The 18095-nt window shown below is 34.1% G+C and overlaps 1 protein-coding gene across 1 annotated transcript; it reads left to right on the top strand.

Annotated features, from left to right (window-relative positions):
• The first annotated feature begins 8911 nt into the window (after positions 1 to 8911).
• Positions 8912 to 16566, top strand: LOC136815091 (3-hydroxyisobutyryl-CoA hydrolase, mitochondrial-like). The gene is made up of 13 exons (XM_067071530.1): positions 8912 to 8986; positions 9044 to 9163; positions 9456 to 9540; positions 10127 to 10201; positions 10705 to 10757; positions 11126 to 11204; positions 11536 to 11613; positions 12556 to 12623; positions 12836 to 12922; positions 13169 to 13224; positions 13579 to 13675; positions 13901 to 14005; positions 16448 to 16566. Exons 1-13 carry the CDS (start codon positions 8912 to 8914, stop codon positions 16523 to 16525), a joined length of 1056 nt encoding a protein of 351 aa, XP_066927631.1. The 3' UTR covers positions 16526 to 16566.
• Positions 16567 to 18095: the final 1529 nt, after the last annotated feature.

Raw genomic sequence — 18095 nt, 5'->3', positions numbered from 1 at the left:
GCTAATACGTCTTCAAAAATGCAATATTTTATGCTGACGTCAGCATTTTTGAGAGAATTTCCAGCGAAAAATACCAGTTTTAACAGATGCGTCTCGAAGTGTACTATCAATTAGAGGGGTCATTTATAGGGTTTCCTAGGCTACTATCAATTAGAGGGGTCATTTATAGGGTTTCCTAGGCTAGATCATGAGATATTTGAGTTTGAAATTTTGCTGACTCAGCATTTTTCAACGTTTTTTACCCTTTTCTGCTGAGTCAGCAAAATTTCAAACTTGATACAAAAAAGCCCTTTTCGCCGCCGGACTAAAAGCCTTTTAGGAATTTGTTCTTCAAGACATTGCATATTCTGTTTTCATGCCATTAAAAAATTCCACGAAGACGGAGTGCACACATCAACTTTCAAAACACGCAAACTGAAGGCAGTAATTATGACGTCACGCATTCAGCGGGTTCAGATCGATGTTTTGATTTGATTGTTTGGCGGTTCTATTCCCAGGAGAATAATTTACCGTCAGCCGAATAAGGATTATTTTTGTACCTTCGTGGGTGATTTTTCAGCTTGAGTTTATGTCTAATGTTATGGTTTTTTGAAGTGCTTGTTCTAAGAAGTGGGCGAATTTGATTATATATTTAATTTTTCTTCTACAAGATTACACTTTAATATAATGCTAATTATGCATGTAAGTTTCATATTAATACTTTCTTTTTGCATATGTTTTGCATACTTTCTAAGGGAATTTCACCACGGCAATTCGGCCACCATAATTTTTGCATACAATTCAATATGGCGGATGGAAAGGCAAAAAGGTTAATTATACAATTATAGTTGGATCGCAGTTCGATGAATACGATTGAGGTTCGATCAGTTCGATTAAGATCGATGAAGTTTGATTGGTTCGATTTAATCAATTTATACCTTGCCGCCCAATTTTTTATTTGTATTCCAAGGGCGTATTGTCATTGGCGGGCAATTCTAGCGGGCCATCCTAGCGGCCCATCCTATATCTATCCCATCGGATGGGACAAGCTGGAGCTTTTACAAGCTCTTTGGTCGTTAATTTTGTAAAAAAAAAAGATTTTAATTTTTATTTCTTTCTTTAAAGAAAGTGTCATCTCCAGACGATCTCAATCGAACGGAATCGACGATCGAACCAGTCTAACCATATCGAACGCAATCAACCGATTGAAATTCGATTGTCGAACGCAATCAAATCTCAATCGAACGTCAAAATTCTGGGTAATATTCGATTGGTTCGATTGTTGTTCGATTGGTTCGATCGTCAATTCCGTTCGATTGAGATCGTCTGACTTTATTCTTGCAGCTTTCCAACATCCAAGCTCTGAAACATCACAAGCCGAATGAAATTACTTTCGATTTCCCGTAGAAATTATGCAATGAACAATCCGGGGGTCAATGAATCAACGATCGAACGCAATCGAACATCAATCAAACGCAATCGAATATCAATCGAATCTGAAAATTGCGGTAATATTCGATGGAGATTCGATTGCGTTCGACAATCGAATTTCAATTGGTCGATTACGTTCGATTTGGTTCGACTGGTTCTATCGTCAATTCCGCTCGATTGAGATCGTCTGGTCATCTCTATTATTTCAAATGAGCAAATGAGTGAAGCATACGGTGCCTGTGTTTTGATTAAAAACAACCTCGTAATTTTCTGAAAGGTAAAGAAAAGTAGAATCAATCCGACACAATCATCGAACCACATCGAACTTTCATCGAACCACATCAAACTTAAATCGAACTCATCGAACATCAATCGCAGTTCATCGAACAAAGAACACTTATCGAACTAAATCGAACTTTTCGTAAAGTTCGATAGCTGTTCGATCAGGTTCGGTAAGCAAACAGTCATTGTTCAATTTTGTTCGATAAAGTTTGATGGTTCGATAATGAAAATCGGTTCGATAGGGTTCGGTTGACACCGCCTGGTTTTATTGGCTGCTGAGGGAAAGTAATGCATGCGGAGTGGTTGGTTATTCAATAGGTCCTCACGTTCTCCAAAACAACTATAATAAACCTTGATGGGGGGGGGCACTGACCTTAATGGTTGGCAGGGAGTAAATTTAAGATGCTCTCTCTAACTTTATCTTTATGTGCGATTTGAATTAGTTTTTTATAAACCACGAAGATGTCTCATAAATACCTTTTTATGCTTCAAATGGAATAAGAGAATTGGACTTGAAATCTTCACCATAAATATGAGCTTAAATAATAAACCTTCATGAGAGTTTCTTCAGGAAGTTTGATAGCGATTTCAATTTTAATCGAAAACTGGAACTTATTGACGTCAATATATCATTGCAGTGTATTTAAGAATATAAATGATATAAAAATGTTGCTGCATTTACGAATTTGAGGTCGATATGACGCGCCTTAAAAGACCAAATAATAAATACTTTGATTTCAAAACAATCATGGGTATATCCGAACTTACAGGACAACAACTTAAATATTATATCCACTTATTCTAGCGCGAAAGACCTTCGTTTTTTCCTGTGAATTGACTTTATTTTAAAAACTATTTTTTGTTTTTACTAACTTTTTCGTAGAAAGTGCCACACCTTCTACAGTTCGAAAGTTTATGTCACATGGTGTTTTGAATAATTGACGTCAGAATTATTTTTGTTAAAAAGTCACTGTAGGGGCTTCTTCAATTCAAACGTCAAATCCTTTTTTGAGAATAAGATTTTTTTTGTCTTAAAGGGGAATTAACGTTTCAAATTTGTCAACAAACAAATGACAGATTCAAATAGAGTTCACTGAGGCGATTTCAAATATATATGGTTTATAGGGCTTTACTCTTCTACATCCGGAATAAGAGTTGTTTGAAAATTCCCTTGTGTTACTATGGATACGAAAAATGTGACGTAGGGTGCGAGCTGTGTTTCCCTTTTTTATAAGGGAAGAGTGGTGAATGATGATCTAAAATGCAGTTTTTGAGTTTCTTTTTACTGTTAGAGAATTTACTGCACCTTTGGAATACTAACTACATTCTCCTAGTTTTATGTCTTCAACGTTTTGCTATAATTACTCTAAAAAAGATTCATTTCTAACGTTTTATATCTCTTTTACAACCAAATAGAGTGTAACAGTGAGAATAGTTGGAGCACACTTTACGTCACAAAATACACAGAGGGGGAGTTTTTCTCCATTGTAGAGTCAAAATTGTGAGAAATTAAAGATTGAATAACTCAATGAATAAAAGACATTTTGAAGTGGTTCTTTTTTTGTTCGATCACATTTTTCTTCCTCTTTAATATTTCGAAAAAAAATTTCAGGGTTAATTCCAAACGTTAATTCCCCTTTAAAACTGCACGAAATCCCTCTTTCATACAACCCCCTAGCAAAATTTGAGAATAACAGCTCAGCTACCATCTTGTGTTACATACATTTTTCATAAACTCATTTTATAGTAAGATATAACATAGTGTGCACCCCCCCCCCACTCTGCAGGGGGGGGGTTTGGATTTTTGGGTCCAAAACAGCCAGGTGGGAGTCTGAAATTTTGGACTTTCAGGTGGGGGAAATAGGTTGAGGTGGGACTAGAAATCTTTAGGTGGGACTCTTATGGAAATCTTGAAAGAAAAATTATTTTAAATTTTAGATTTTTACATATTTGTCTTTGAATCCTGTAATCTGTTTTTATGATCAATCTCTTTCATCAGTCTGAAACTAATAAATTACTAAAACTTTGTTTTTTTTTCATTTTTTTTCTATAAAGTTTACCTTCATGATTTTAAGAATTCTTTAAAAATATTCCAAAGCATATATAGGTTTTAATATTTTTGTTGAGTTTTTGATTCTTGTTAACCTTAGGTTACAAGACTTAGATTATAAATGAAGGATTGATAAAGAACTCTGCATTAAAAACTTAAATTCATATCACAGTTTGTTGTTGTTGAATTGTATTGCTTTACATTTCCTATCCGTGAACAAGTAAAAATTGAAGGGGAGGTCAGCACATCGAAATTTGGTAATTAAAAAATTTTTATTAAATAAAATCCCTATTTTAGGTGGGACTTGGAAAGTCAACTATCAGGTGGGAGTTTCTCAAGTTCTGGGACCTGAAATTTTAGGTGGGACCGTGACCCCCCCTGCACACTATGTTATAACTATTTAATTTTAAATGTTAAAAAAATTTGGAGGAAAATAAACTTGAGAAAAATGGTGATTTAAAAGATTTTACTTTTACTGTAATCAAAATAACAATTTAAAATCTTATTAAATTTTATTAGATTTTGAATATATAGCCCCATCCCCATCTCATTCAACAATCCCTACCTAAATTTGTAAAATCTTCAAACCACATCCTGATTGCAACTAAAATAAAAAATGTCACCCCTACCTACCTACGATTTCCCATCAGTTGCACCCCCACCTTTTTTTGAAAATCTAGGTATAATATAGGTTACCCGGTACACTAACAAACAAATAAGACGAAACACTACTGACAAAAAATAATAGCCTTATCCCCCCCCCCCCGGTAGGCACCATAAGGGATATCGCCAGAGGTACAAGGCCATATGAAAGAAAAAAAATTTTTGTTAGTAAAATTAATCAAAATAAACACATTAAGAGCCATTTTTTTTAAGAGTCTTCAGGGTGTGATACCTCATCCTCTTGGATTTTGATGAAATTTTGACCAAATGATCCATCACACAAGAAAATAAGACCCTGAAAATTTCACCTTGATATCTCAAGTAGTTTTGAAGATACAGCGTCTCAAAGATAGGCTACTAAGCGAAAATTGACCCCTAAAAATCATGAACTCTGGTGGGGAGCAGATTTTGAAAGCCAATGAATTTTTATTCAAGTACATTAGAAAGCTGATTTACAGTGGATTTCAAGAACTTTTTGTAGGGAATCAGAAAAAATCAAATTGAGTCTCCAAAATTTTCCCCGAAAATCTCTAGCACCTCCTGTAGAGGGCTTCAAACTTTGTGTAATCTTGGTTTGGAAGCACTTTTAGCTGTCTGCTGATGGTCCTTGGAGACTTTTTTGAAGCAAACTTTTGACCTGGAGTGGTTTACTGGTGGGTTTTGGCCACAAAAATAACATTTTCAGGATTTCTATTTTTGCGTAACCGTCAAAAATGGCCGAAAAAATTGCTATTTCGGCTGATCTGGAGCAAAATTCAAGATGGCGTATCTTTTTTAACCTTCTACAAATTTTTTTTGAAACTTTCAGTAATGCTTCCTTAGTAGGTCTAGTTTATAACCTCAAAAAATCTCAGTGGGGCCTGGAAGTCTCTTAAAGATATGATAAATTGAAAATTTGCTTAACTTCGTTGTTTTTTCCCTCCTAAAATGCTAAATCAGGCCCACTTAAGGGCTCTAAAGGTAAATTTTTGTCAAAATATTGGTTGATCTTCTCTAGCCAACTAATCATTGGCATTAAGGGAAAACAACTGTAAAAAAATTCAGGTCATTTACATTAACAGATGACATTTTATGACTGTTTCTTTATTTTTTTAAGTATAGAATATGTAAAAAAATGGGACTGATATCTGGCCTTTCCTACCATTCCAGGGCCTATATTTTCAGGAAAAGCCTCAACCTTTCACAGTTTGGTAAATATTATTCCTAAAAATAAGCAGGTTACTTCAACTAAATGGGTTTAACAGTACTTAATTCCTATTCAAAAACTTTTTAGACTCATTCAGAAATCCTACTTTGACAATAATTTGCGCTTTACCGCAAAATTTCTATGTCCAAGTGTCGTGATTAACTTTAGACTGTCCAATATTTCTTGTCCAGAAGATTTAAACATCATTGTTTGCAGTATCTCATAAAATATCACCCTAGTAATGTTGCTTAGTTATTTAAGAATCAACAAGTAAGGCTGTCAGTGTACACAAATATAGAGATATTGGACAGTCTAAAGTTAATCACGACACTTGGACTTAGAAATTTTGCGGTAAAGCGCTAATTATTGTCAAAGTAGGATTTCTGAATGAGTCTACAAAGTTTTTGAATAGGAATTAAGTACTTTTAAACCCATTTAGTTGAAGTAACCTGCTTATTTTTAGGAATAATATTTACCAAACTGTGAAAGGTTGAGGCTTTTCCTGAAAATATAGGCCCTGGAATGGTAGGAAAGGCCAGATATCAGTCCCATTTTTTTACATATTCTATACTTAAAAATAAAGAAACAGTCATAAAATGTCATCTGTTAATGTAAATGACCTGAATTTTTTTACAGTTGTTCCCTTAATGCCAATGATTAGTTGGCTAGAGAAGATCAACCAATATTTTGACAAAAATTTACCTTTAGAGCCCTTAAGTGGGCCTGATTTAGCATTTTAGGAGGGAAAAAACAACGAAGTTAAGCAAATTTTCAATTGATCATATCTTTAAGAGACTTCCAGGCCCCACTGAGATTTTTTGAGGTTATAAACTAGACCTACTAAGGAAGCATTACTGAAAGTTTCAAAAAAATTTGTAGAAGGTTAAAAAAGATACGCCATCTTGAATTTTGCTCCAGATCAGCCGAAATAGCAATTTTTTCGGCCATTTTTGACGGTTACGCAAAAATAGAAATCCTGAAAATGTTATTTTTGTGGCCAAAACCCACCAGTAAACCACTCCAGGTCAAAAGTTTGCTTCAAAAAAGTCTCCAAGGACCATCAGCAGACAGCTAAAAGTGCTTCCAAACCAAGATTACACAAAGTTTGAAGCCCTCTACAGGAGGTGCTAGAGATTTTCGGGGAAAATTTTGGAGACTCAATTTGATTTTTTCTGATTCCCTACAAAAAGTTCTTGAAATCCACTGTAAATCAGCTTTCTAATGTACTTGAATAAAAATTCATTGGCTTTCAAAATCTGCTCCCCACCAGAGTTCATGATTTTTAGGGGTCAATTTCCGCTTAGTAGCCTATCTTTGAGACTCTGTATCTTCAAAACTACTTGAGATATCAAGGTGAAATTTTCATGGTCTTATTTTCTTGTGTGATGGATCATTTGGTCAAAATTTCATTAAAATCTAAGAGGGTGAGGTATCACACTTTCTTTATTCTGAAGATTTTTAAAAAAAATGGCTCTTAAGAATAGATGAAAAAGGTGAGCTATGATTTTTGATATTAAAATAGTTTAAAATAGTGCCCCACTGAACCTACCGGTTTCATGCATAAAAGTAACCAAAGTCAAAGAACAAAGAATTGCTTGGTTTAGAAGTGAAGTTAGGCTTTCATCACCATATGATAAAAGCCGACAAAACTTAAAGGGTTTAAGTGGGAAAAAATTTATGCGTAAGGTATGAAGCTTGTTGAATAGAGATTGTCTTTCATGAGAATATATAGAGCAATGCAAAATAAAGTGATTAAAGTGATGTGGATTTTCAACAGAGTTTGTCTGACAACCACAGAAAGGGTCTAAAGTATCACTAAAACGGTGCCTAAACTTGTGCTCATTGAGATGACTGAATCCAACACGAAGCCTATTGTTATTGAGAAGGACAACACCTTGATTATCTGGGACATCAAAAACGTGACACTGGTTCGGTCTCAAGAATTTATAAATAGCTTTCTTAAAGGTTTTAATAGAAGGTGATTTCTTATATCATCGTCCAGGATATTCCACTGCAGTAGGGAAAGAAGGGCTTTCAATGCACAAGCTAAACTGGCAATTGCAACAACAATGGAAACTATCTAGTTCTAAAACTAGACCTTTTAATAATCAGGATGTCATATTGTGTATAATTAAAAACATCAACAGCATTAAAACAATGACACATTAGTGCATAATTTATAAGTGAGCATTATTTTTTTCTTATCGTTGTTTTAATGCTGGAATTTTTTATTTTTTATTCAACATGACATCATTTATTAGCAAAAAGGTCTATTACCGTAGGAATGTCAACTTTTTTAACAAGTTTCTTAGTTCTGGAGATGAATTGTTTAGACAATTATTTAGACACGTTGGTAGGTTACCATTCCCCTTCCTGCAAAAGGCCAAGTGTATGCCCAACTCTATAATATATTGATGCACTTCTAGTTTACTTGTTTACCTGGGTTAAAAAGTCTTATATCTTTGCATGTTGTCTTTTTTTCAGGAAATACATATAAAAACATTACAATATTAATTGAATGATGTTCTTGAAACCAAGATATATCAGCTCGCCATTTCAGGTAAGATTTTTAGTTTGTACAATAGATTTGTTATAAATGGTGTCCACTGAAAAAAATTAAGTTTGTTGCAAATACCTGTTGACAAAAAATAAATCCAGACATATGTCTGGAATTAAAAGTCTTTTGTTCTTTTTTGTGACAAAGTTAAAAATGATAAACGATGTAGAACGAAAACGTTTTCATTTTTCATCGCTTATTTCTTTTCACCCTATTGCAAATAAAACAATAGGTTTTTAATTCCAGACATCTGTCTGGATTTATTTTTTGCGACAAATTTGCGATTAACTTGTTTTAGTAACCAAATTTCAATATTATCAATTATTTTTAATTTTCTGACAGCTAGACTTTATTTTAATTGAAAGTCTTTAAAAAAAAAACTTATAACTTTACTTTTAGACTTGCAAGAGGCTTTTCTCAAAGACATCAATAATGGTAAGTATTTTGATATGTAACCTAGGAAATAATTTCATCATACAAACAATTATACTTTTTAACTTTTTGGAAGTTGTACATTTTAAAAACAGAAGTGAGCTTTAAAATAGTTCTCATCTATATTGCCGGAAGGCTGGGTGTTTTCTCCAAAGATTTTTCAAAAAAGAGGGGATCTAGTGAGCTATTTCACAAAGGGGGTAATAATTTATCTGTGGGGGGAGCCTAAAGTTTTTGGGGGCTGACTCAGGAGGAAACTATGGTTTTATACTTTCTCTGATCATTTCTGTTTAGATTATTTGTAATAAGCTATTTTACAAAGGGGACAATAATGGGGAGATCCTATAATTTCTGGGGAGGAAAGAAAACTTATGGTTTTTTGCCATTGAAAAATACTTTCATTTCTGTTTATATTATTTGTAATAAGCTATTTGTTCATGTACTCTCTCCTTCGAACTGTTAGGCCTCTGATGAAGCATTGCTTGAAGTAAGAAAAAAGACAGGTTTGATCACATTAAATCGTCCAAAAGCTTTGAATGCGCTTAATCTGCCAATGATCAGAACCATCCACCCTGTTTTAAAAGTAAGTCATTATCAAAGAATCATACAATGTTTGGTAAAAATGATTCCTAGGTAAATATCTCTACCATCTCGTTCTATTTACGGACACCTTATCAATATATTGCTGGAACTCAGCAATATATCGTCAATATATTGCCAATATATTGCTTGGCAATATATTGTGTAGTGTTTGTAGCCCTTATAGTTAATTAAGTATCAACGAGAAAAAATAAGGAAGAAAATATATGGGTCAGATTGAGCTGTCCCAAAACTAATTACATTGAAAAGCTCTTTGATTGATTTACATTTTGTAGGCTTGGAACACAGACAACGACATTGGTTGTGTTATAATTAAAGGAGCTGGTGAAAAAGCTTTTTGTGCTGGTGGTGATGTTAAATGTAAGCACTCAACAATCTTATACTATAATACCGAGGGGTACTAGGCTTGCAAGGCGACAGAAATCGAAAATTGACCAGAATCGAACCTTAGATAGACTTTTTTCAAATCTTTTGTCAATTTTCATTCGATTTTTGTCCAAATTTGGGAAAAGTTGAGAGATTTTTGGACCCTTACTTACAGAGACTCAATTTAGCAAAACTTTGTATACTGTATATGAAAATAAGAATTAGTTTTTTTGTGGTAACAACATATTTTCTAACATGATCATTCTGGATCATTGATCAACATGAAATTTTCTCGAATCATGGTTTAAATTAGAACTCAATACTCCATTGTATTAGGGGTGATAAAGAGGATTTTCTGAACATAAGTAATATTGCTTTCTCGTGTCGCATGCCTTTTTTTCCAACTCTTATATTAGTGAATGATGGTTGTTCTTATTGGATTTTATATGTTTGCCTGATCGTTAATTTCAAAATTAAATTAACTTTTAGCATCATAGTGCTGACGATTTTATAAGAGAACAAACGAGTTTTGCTGAACAAATCCTTATTTAATATATTTTCGTTTTGCTTTTTTTTTCAGCAATTGCAGTCAACAGAGGGAGTGATTTGGGAAAAGAATTTTTCAAAGAGGAGTACAGGCTCAATCTAGAAATTGGTTCGTTGTTTTTGCTTTGCATGTTTTTATCTTTTTATAAGCGTAACGTTTACTGACACCTAGATAGATACGGTGAAAAAATAAACATATCATAAGCATATTTTATTAGTTTTGTTATGGAAGGATTTTTTTTTTCTTCAGAAGTATATCACAAGCATGATTTGGGCTTGATTCTAAAATATAAGCTAAGCATAACTGAGCCTATTTTCCAAAAAGTATGCTTATAAGAAAAACATGTACTGTGTCAATTCACTGTTCAAATTTCAATGATAACTTTCTAATCGTATGGCCAACTAATCTGAGTTCTGAGAAACTTCATTGAGGATATTGAAAGAATTTGAAAATTGATTATTGCATTTACAGAGTTTGCATTTTTCTTTCTTGGAGGTTTACAACATACCTTACTGTGCGGCTTTTCTTTTTGAGAGTTTTTATTTTTTTAACCCACATGTTTGTGCTTTGACCTTCAAATATACCTGAAAATTTGTATTTTTTACTTACAGGACAACTTTCGAAACCTTATGTGGCATTGATCAATGGTATTACGATGGGTGGTGTGAGTAAAAATTTATCAGTAAAATAATCAATAAACTTCAACCTCTACTCAATTTTGAACTTTAAAATAAAGCACGGAATTTAATGTTTTAAGTATGTTAAGGAAATCGATTTTTCACGCTTTCAAAATTGTATTATTCTAATAATTTCTATAGAAATATTTTCTAGTAGAGGTCTTTAGAAAAAGTCACTTACTGTTAAAACTGGATTTTTTACACTATAAAATTGCTACTTTGAAATCAAAAAAAAAATTCTAAATTGAAAATATGATATTGATAATTTGAATAATATAATCAAAATATGAATTCATACTTACAAAAATATCAAATATATATATTGCATTTAAACAAATATCTCATTCTTGCACAGGGTGTTGGTCTATCAGTGCATGGACGTTACAGAGTGGCTACTGAGAAAACTTTGTTTGCTATGCCTGAAACTGCTATTGGTAAACTAACCAAGTTGTTGTTTTCATTCTAATGCTTCTAGTTTTATAGAGTCTATCTGATTTCATATAGAATCATTGTTCTGTTTTCATCCATGCTCTACATTGAAAATGATTTTGGGTCAGTTTTGGCAAAGAAGTTTACCACAAACAGTGCAATATTTTTTTTAAATATTTAGATATGAAAACTAATGGCCAGTTATCTGCATTGGTAAAACTGAAGAGAACATGAAAATTTTGATGGTTGAAGTAATAAAATTTTTAACTCATTTAAAAGACTGGAGAAAATTTAGTTGAATCTTTTTTGTGGATGACGTTTTCTTCTTTTTTTCAGGTTTGTTCCCCGATGTTGGAGGCGGTCATTTCTTACCACGATTGGAAGGGAAATTGGGTCTGTTCCTTGCATTGACAGGTAATATCATATCCTCCGGGATGATAAACAAATTTATAATATGCAGAGTTTTTTTTTTTTTTGATAATTTTGGTATTAAGTTCTTTAATTTTGTGCTAAATTTCAATTAAGCTGGTACATGTTTGAGTATTCTTGTCAAAAACATGATTTACTAATCAGAATAATTGGCTCAGAAGGTAGACTTTCTTAGGCTACGTCATATCTTTCTTCGTTTCGAGCGTAAAACTCCTACTCTTCGGGCTATGAGCACTGCTCTTGTTTTGAATATTGAAATTCTCCAGATAAATCGCATGCGCACTGAGGTTTTAATAGAAACAATAGAGAGTTTCGAAACCTAAGCCAATCAGCTGTCTTTTAAGCATTCTTTTATTTAATATCTCTATTGATAAACATCTTTTGTGAATGTTGTCTATTATGTTTAAACCTATTAATAAGCAATTCCCGGTGGGGGTCACTAGTGGCCGCCTATAGCGGCCACTAGTGACCCCCACATGACTTACATGATTTACTAATCAGAATAATTGGCTCAGAAGGTAGACTTTCTTAGGCTACGTCATATCTTTCTTCGTTTCGAGCGTAAAACTCCTACTCTTCGGGCTATGAGCACTGCTCTTGTTTTGAATATTGAAATTCTCCAGATAAATCGCATGCGCACTGAGGTTTTAATAGAAACAATAGAGAGTTTCGAAACCTAAGCCAATCAGCTGTCTTTTAAGCATTCTTTTATTTAATATCTCTATTGATAAACATCTTTTGTGAATGTTGTCTATTATGTTTAAACCTATTAATAAGCAATTCCCGGTGGGGGTCACTAGTGGCCGCCTATAGCAGTGCCTATAGACCAAGAGTAAGGCCTAAAAGCCTGGATCTGTCTATTGTGTAGACTAGACTTTCTTAAATAAAGATAACACTTTGAATCTTTCTCTGCGTTTTAATTTCCAGGAAATCGTTTAAAAGCACGTGATTTGTTATTTTCTGGAGTGGCTACACATTTTGTTGACACGCGAGAAGTAAGAAACTTTTAGTTTGATTTATTTAATTAATTTTCCACACACTTGCTTCACTCCCTCTGCGAGGACAAAAAAACATACTTAGGGCTCTTTTTTACCACTACCATTAGCCTCGCAACAAATTATATTTGTCTGTTGGTTTTTTTGTTTGTCTCAGAAAACAAAGTATAAGTAATCAACAATGGATTTTCTTAATTCAAATATTCTTATAGCTTCCTTACTTGGAAGACGAGTTGTTGAATTTGGAAGACCCAAGTCACGAAACCGTCAAAGACGTTCTAGATTCGTATCATAATAAGGTGGTTGTAAATTCTTTGTGTATTTTCTTTGAGGAAGCCACCAAACTAATAGTGATTTCTTTCAGAGTTTTTTTCCTGATTACTTTCTTCTGGCGCTGTAAAAAAGATATTCATTATAAACTCAGATAAACTTGATCCTATTGATACTAGCTAACATTATTCTCCCCCCAAACCTGTTATTCCTTCATGTATGCGTTCTTCTGTTTTTCAATATAATTTAAAAGTTTCTTCCCTTCTTCTTTCTAGTGTCACGATCCAGAGACTCTATTCACACTACACGATAAAGTTGACACCATCAACAAGTAAGTTTCATTCAAATTCCACTTGTTAGAAATTTTCATGTTGTTTTTGAGTCATTCCTGCTCTTTCAGTTTTTGCAGTAAATTTTGATGGAGCCTCTACATTAAATTTTTTGTTTGATCCCATTCGACTTATAATGGTCAAAAATTAAAAATCTAGACTCTGCTACTGGAATTGTTATTCAGTCACTTATAGCTTTGGATCACAAATTGTGTCTCTTACAGAACATTTCTCATAAAGGACTTGGCCGCCAGTCAGCTTTGGAACAGATGAACGCTATATTCTTAAATATTCAATAACCTATGATTAAAGAGTCGGCGATTTAAACAAATATATCTTTATTTCTTTATCTTTAGATTATTTGGTGGTAAAGATATCGAGAGTATATTTCAAGCGTTAGAAAACGATGGTTCAGAGTGGGCTGTCAAACAATTGGAAACTCTAAAGAAAATGGTATGTCCATCTATTAAATTAAGAAATAATAGTGTAGCTTTAGCTATTTTAATAGCGTTTTGAGAGTCATAATTTAATGCTATTGTCATTGACTTTTGAATGATTGTATTGTGGATACTGACGCTAATTAAACGAAAATTAAACAAAAGTTATGTTTTCGGGAAAGAAATTCTGAATGTTTTTTAAATATTCTCTTCAATCTCCCGTTTCTTATCCTTAACTTAGAGTCCAGTCTCCATGAAAATCACAATGCGACAATTAGAGGAGGGTGGAAAACTTTCATTAGCTGAAACTCTAAAAATGGAGTATCGAATGTCTCAAGGATGTATGGTAAGTGATCTGGAATGTCGTGATCAGTGCACATCATCTTTTTATTGTAACTTTGCTACATCTATATATTAATAGCCGTAGTCTGTATGTGTGTTTGTTGGTTTGTTTGTTTTTTGTGTGTCACTTTCGTTTTCGCAAGCAATGTTTTGTTCTTTTAAAAGATGACTTTTATTTTGTTCTTGCTCCACAAATTTGTTTAACAATATTCGCGCCGTTTTATAAAGACTTTGTTTTGATTGATAGATGGATTAGACTTTTTCTTTTTTTTTCTTTCTTTTCTTTTGTTTTATGTTTTCGAATGTAATTAACGACCCTATTTGATTTGAGACATTCGAATTCTTTTCAAAACAAAAGAAATCTTTTAAACATAATCTATTAAAGAAAAGAACAAATTTGAAATAAAACACAAGAATCACATAACAAGTTTGTTAGAACAACAGCAACATTATAAATATATATATTCAAAAGGCAGTAAAAACTAGAATTCTTTCTTCGTAAAATGGGACCTTTAAACATGTATGTCGATAATTATTTTGCTGTAAATCTAAGTCATTGTTGAATTTGAAAAATTAGGGTATAGACAAAACGCTGAACGGCGGAACGACGGAATGCCGGAACCGGAATAGCTGTTCCGGCCGGAATAGCTATTCCGCGGAATATGATTTTTTTTAATGTTTTGTATTCCGCGGAATATGATTTTTTTTATTCTGCACATAATATGATTTTATATCTTTTTTGTGTAGATTCCAAAAGGAGTGGTCCGAAGTCCTGAAAAGTTCATGGCAATGCTCTAGTGGGGGGGTCATAACTCATCGTATTGGAGTCCCCGGTGGGATGGAAAGCAGTGGGACGTTTCTACAACTCGTGAACCACTTGGTGCTGACGTATACCTTCAGCCAAGTCTAAAAAATACTCTGAGGGGTCCCTATTGAGCTCTGGGCCAAGTCAAGCTAGCGAAGGTATTAGATGGCTGAGAAATAACACTTTTGTACGTACGGAAGTTGGCCCAGTGGTTTAAGGCGCTGGGTTCACGCACTAGTGATCCTCTTATCGAAGCGTGTCAAAGTCACCTGTGAAACTTTTATCCAAGTTTTGATGGTTCATGTTTTTTTGGGTGTAAATTCCGAAAAAATAGGTCCGAAGTCCTGAAAAGTTGACGGAAGGGCGCTACGACGAGACCGTAAATGACCCCCTCCTCTAGCGCCGGACTGGGTAGCGTAGGTCTCACGACTTGAAACTTTCTGGAGACATCAAGCATATCGAAGGGGGGTTTCATCACTTCCAAATTTCATCACTCCACCGGACCGCGCAAGGTACGCTGCATCATATTCCGCGGAATAGCTATTACAAAAAATAAAAAATATTAAAAAAATCATATTCCGCGGAATAGCTATTCCGGCCGGAACAGCTATTCCGGTTCCGGCATTCCGGCATTCCGCCGTTCAGCGTTTTGTCTCCACCCGAAAAATTATTGAAGTTATGACGAAGTTATTTTATAAAAAGCAACATAAAATTGCGCTATCACGCTTTTTTGTCTGCGTGTCCTAGCTGCCTTCCGGAGGGACTATGGTTGCGAGCTGACTTTCGGCCCTGCCCCTCGGACCCTTAGCAGAATAAAGAGGAGAAGAAACAAGGGAATTTGTGTGAATTTTAATTCACTTTTTGGAACTAATTTGACCAAATTTCTATTTTTCTGGGGGCAAAAAGTTGAAATTTTCCTATTTTTCTAATCTTTAGTGGGACTGAAGTTTGATTTTCCGATTTTTCAAACTGCAATGTTTCAAAAAAGGCACCCTTAAGGCCGGCACATACCCATACCCATAGCCTTCTCTTGCCCCCCCCCCCCCCCCGGGCTGCCTTTTTTCGAGGAATCGCGTGTCATGTCTATTCAAATTTCACTCTGCTTATCTTGACATCAAAGTTTTCTTAAACATCAAGAACTACGGCAAATATAACGCGAGCGAAGCAAGAAAAAAAATCTAATTACAGAGCCGTCTCGGACGTCGCTGGTCGCCGGTCCGGTGTAATTTGGGAATGACGCCCTTTCTGTTTTCTGATCATTTTTACCACAAAAATCTTTTTCAAAATATGGTTAAAAGATACGTCAGCCGGGAGGGATAGAGTCAAACTTTGAAGATAATTATTCCCTTTAATTTTGATTTCATCGTGTTTTAAGCCACCTTCCCAACATACCAAAAGACTTTAAATGCGTTCAGCAAACAGCTAAACCGGCGTGCGACGCCGGGTACCGGCTAGTTCTTATTAATGATGAATAGAAAGCTCTCTGCTCTGGCCCAAAACATGTCCATTCTTTCAAAAGGTAGCTTAGTACTACTGGGAAGGAATGTTTTAGATACTAATTTGAGGCTTTTTTTCTCGATGGATCAGTTTCCCTTTAGCACCAAAAACTACCTGAGTATATATTCTTTTGCAATCTTTCAGGAAAATGATGACTTTTATGAGGGAATCCGTGCAGGTAATAATTTTGTTTCAACAGTGTTACATCGACTAAGCTTCTGACCTATAAGACCCGGAAGACATGGTGCTTTAACAAGAATCCTTCCCTACTTTAAAACCGATTTTAGATCTCCACTTTTACGATTGCTCTGCACCAACTCCGAAACATATTCCGATACTATATATTCATACCCTGCTGCTGTGTAACATCTCAATACCATAATGAAGGGCTTTCCCCATTAGTCCAGGGAAAGCCTAAAAGCCCGAATACGTTTTTAAGGTTCCTAAGTAAAGAAAAATCTGAGAATTCAATTGATAAAGATTTAAGAAGTATTTTCCTTTATTTTGTAGTTCTAATCGATCGAGATCATAGTCCAAAGTGGAGCCCATCAACGATCGAAGGTGTTTCTCAAGAATTAGAAGATTCTTATTTCCAAAGACTTTCTGAAGATAGAGAGTTAGTTTTCTGAAGAGATACAAGTGACATATGACGTGAGGAGATTTATTTCATATGCTATATGGGTACAAGGGTAAATTTGGGTAGCTGGCAGTTAAGGGTGATTGTCGTACAATCCAAGGTGTCGGCTATAATGGCTAAATAAAGAGAACATAGATACTATGGTGTAAGCCTTATGAATTTCATTCAATATGATTAATATGATGTATTCTTGATATGCACCACTGGAGAGTCTTCTGAGAACTTTTAAAAGTTTCCACTATTTTAAACAATAGAAAAAAGTGATGTATTGGGTGGAACAAAACAAAAAAGTTGCATAATTTTCGTGAAGTCATTGCAGTGGTGAATATCATGAATTGGCGCAATTATTTTTAAATTGACGTTCGAGCCTGAGCTGATTACTCGACCTCTTAAATTAAAGCATACACACTCTTCTCTGAAATTATTTTACTGTTAAGTTTTGTCTCAAAAACTCATTGCCATTGTTTAGAAATATTTTGACTGAGATTTATTTTTATTACCGCTTTTAATCGACGGTTTTTATTTGAAAAAAAACTGAAAATTTTGTATCAGATTTTGTTTCTTTTGGTTCTTTCTAGGTATGATTTTTTTTTAATTGATAGATAGTAAATATTGAATTGAAGATTTTTATGAACTGACTCTCTTGTTTATTACTTTTTTTTCGAATATGTTTTGCCAGATGTTTGAATATTTGTAACGGCTGAAAAATTATTTGAAGTGCTCGTATAAGTTATAGTGTTGCATAACTAAAAATCTGCTAGCTTTTTAGGGGCGGTGACCCAGTGGTATAAGGCGTTAGGGCGGCCACAAACACGCCCTTTCCCGTGTTCTGTCCATCCGAAAAGAAGCTGACCATGGACTCGATGAAAACAGTTGAAATATTTTAACTTTAACGTCCATGTTGCTGGGTTATTATACGTAAAAAATATAGAATCTTTTTATTAATTTTTTAAACTTTTTTTCTGAAAAAATTAAATTTTCTGGAGAGACTCTTGTCAGTTGTCTCTTTCAAAATATTTCGAACTTATACAAGTATTATAGTCATAAGTGATAGATAATCCTATTTAAAAAAAAGTTTACCAATATTTATATATTCTTTGGTCTGTAACACATTATTTAATTCATTCTTTTCTCTTTTAGGTTTTAGGTTCATAT

The sequence above is a fragment of the Clytia hemisphaerica genome, unplaced genomic scaffold (assembly GCF_902728285.1).
Source record: "Clytia hemisphaerica strain Z4C2 unplaced genomic scaffold, Clytia hemisphaerica genome assembly, whole genome shotgun sequence".
Taxonomy (NCBI): domain Eukaryota; kingdom Metazoa; phylum Cnidaria; class Hydrozoa; order Leptothecata; family Clytiidae; genus Clytia; species Clytia hemisphaerica.
This window is presented reverse-complemented; position numbering and strand designations above follow the sequence as displayed.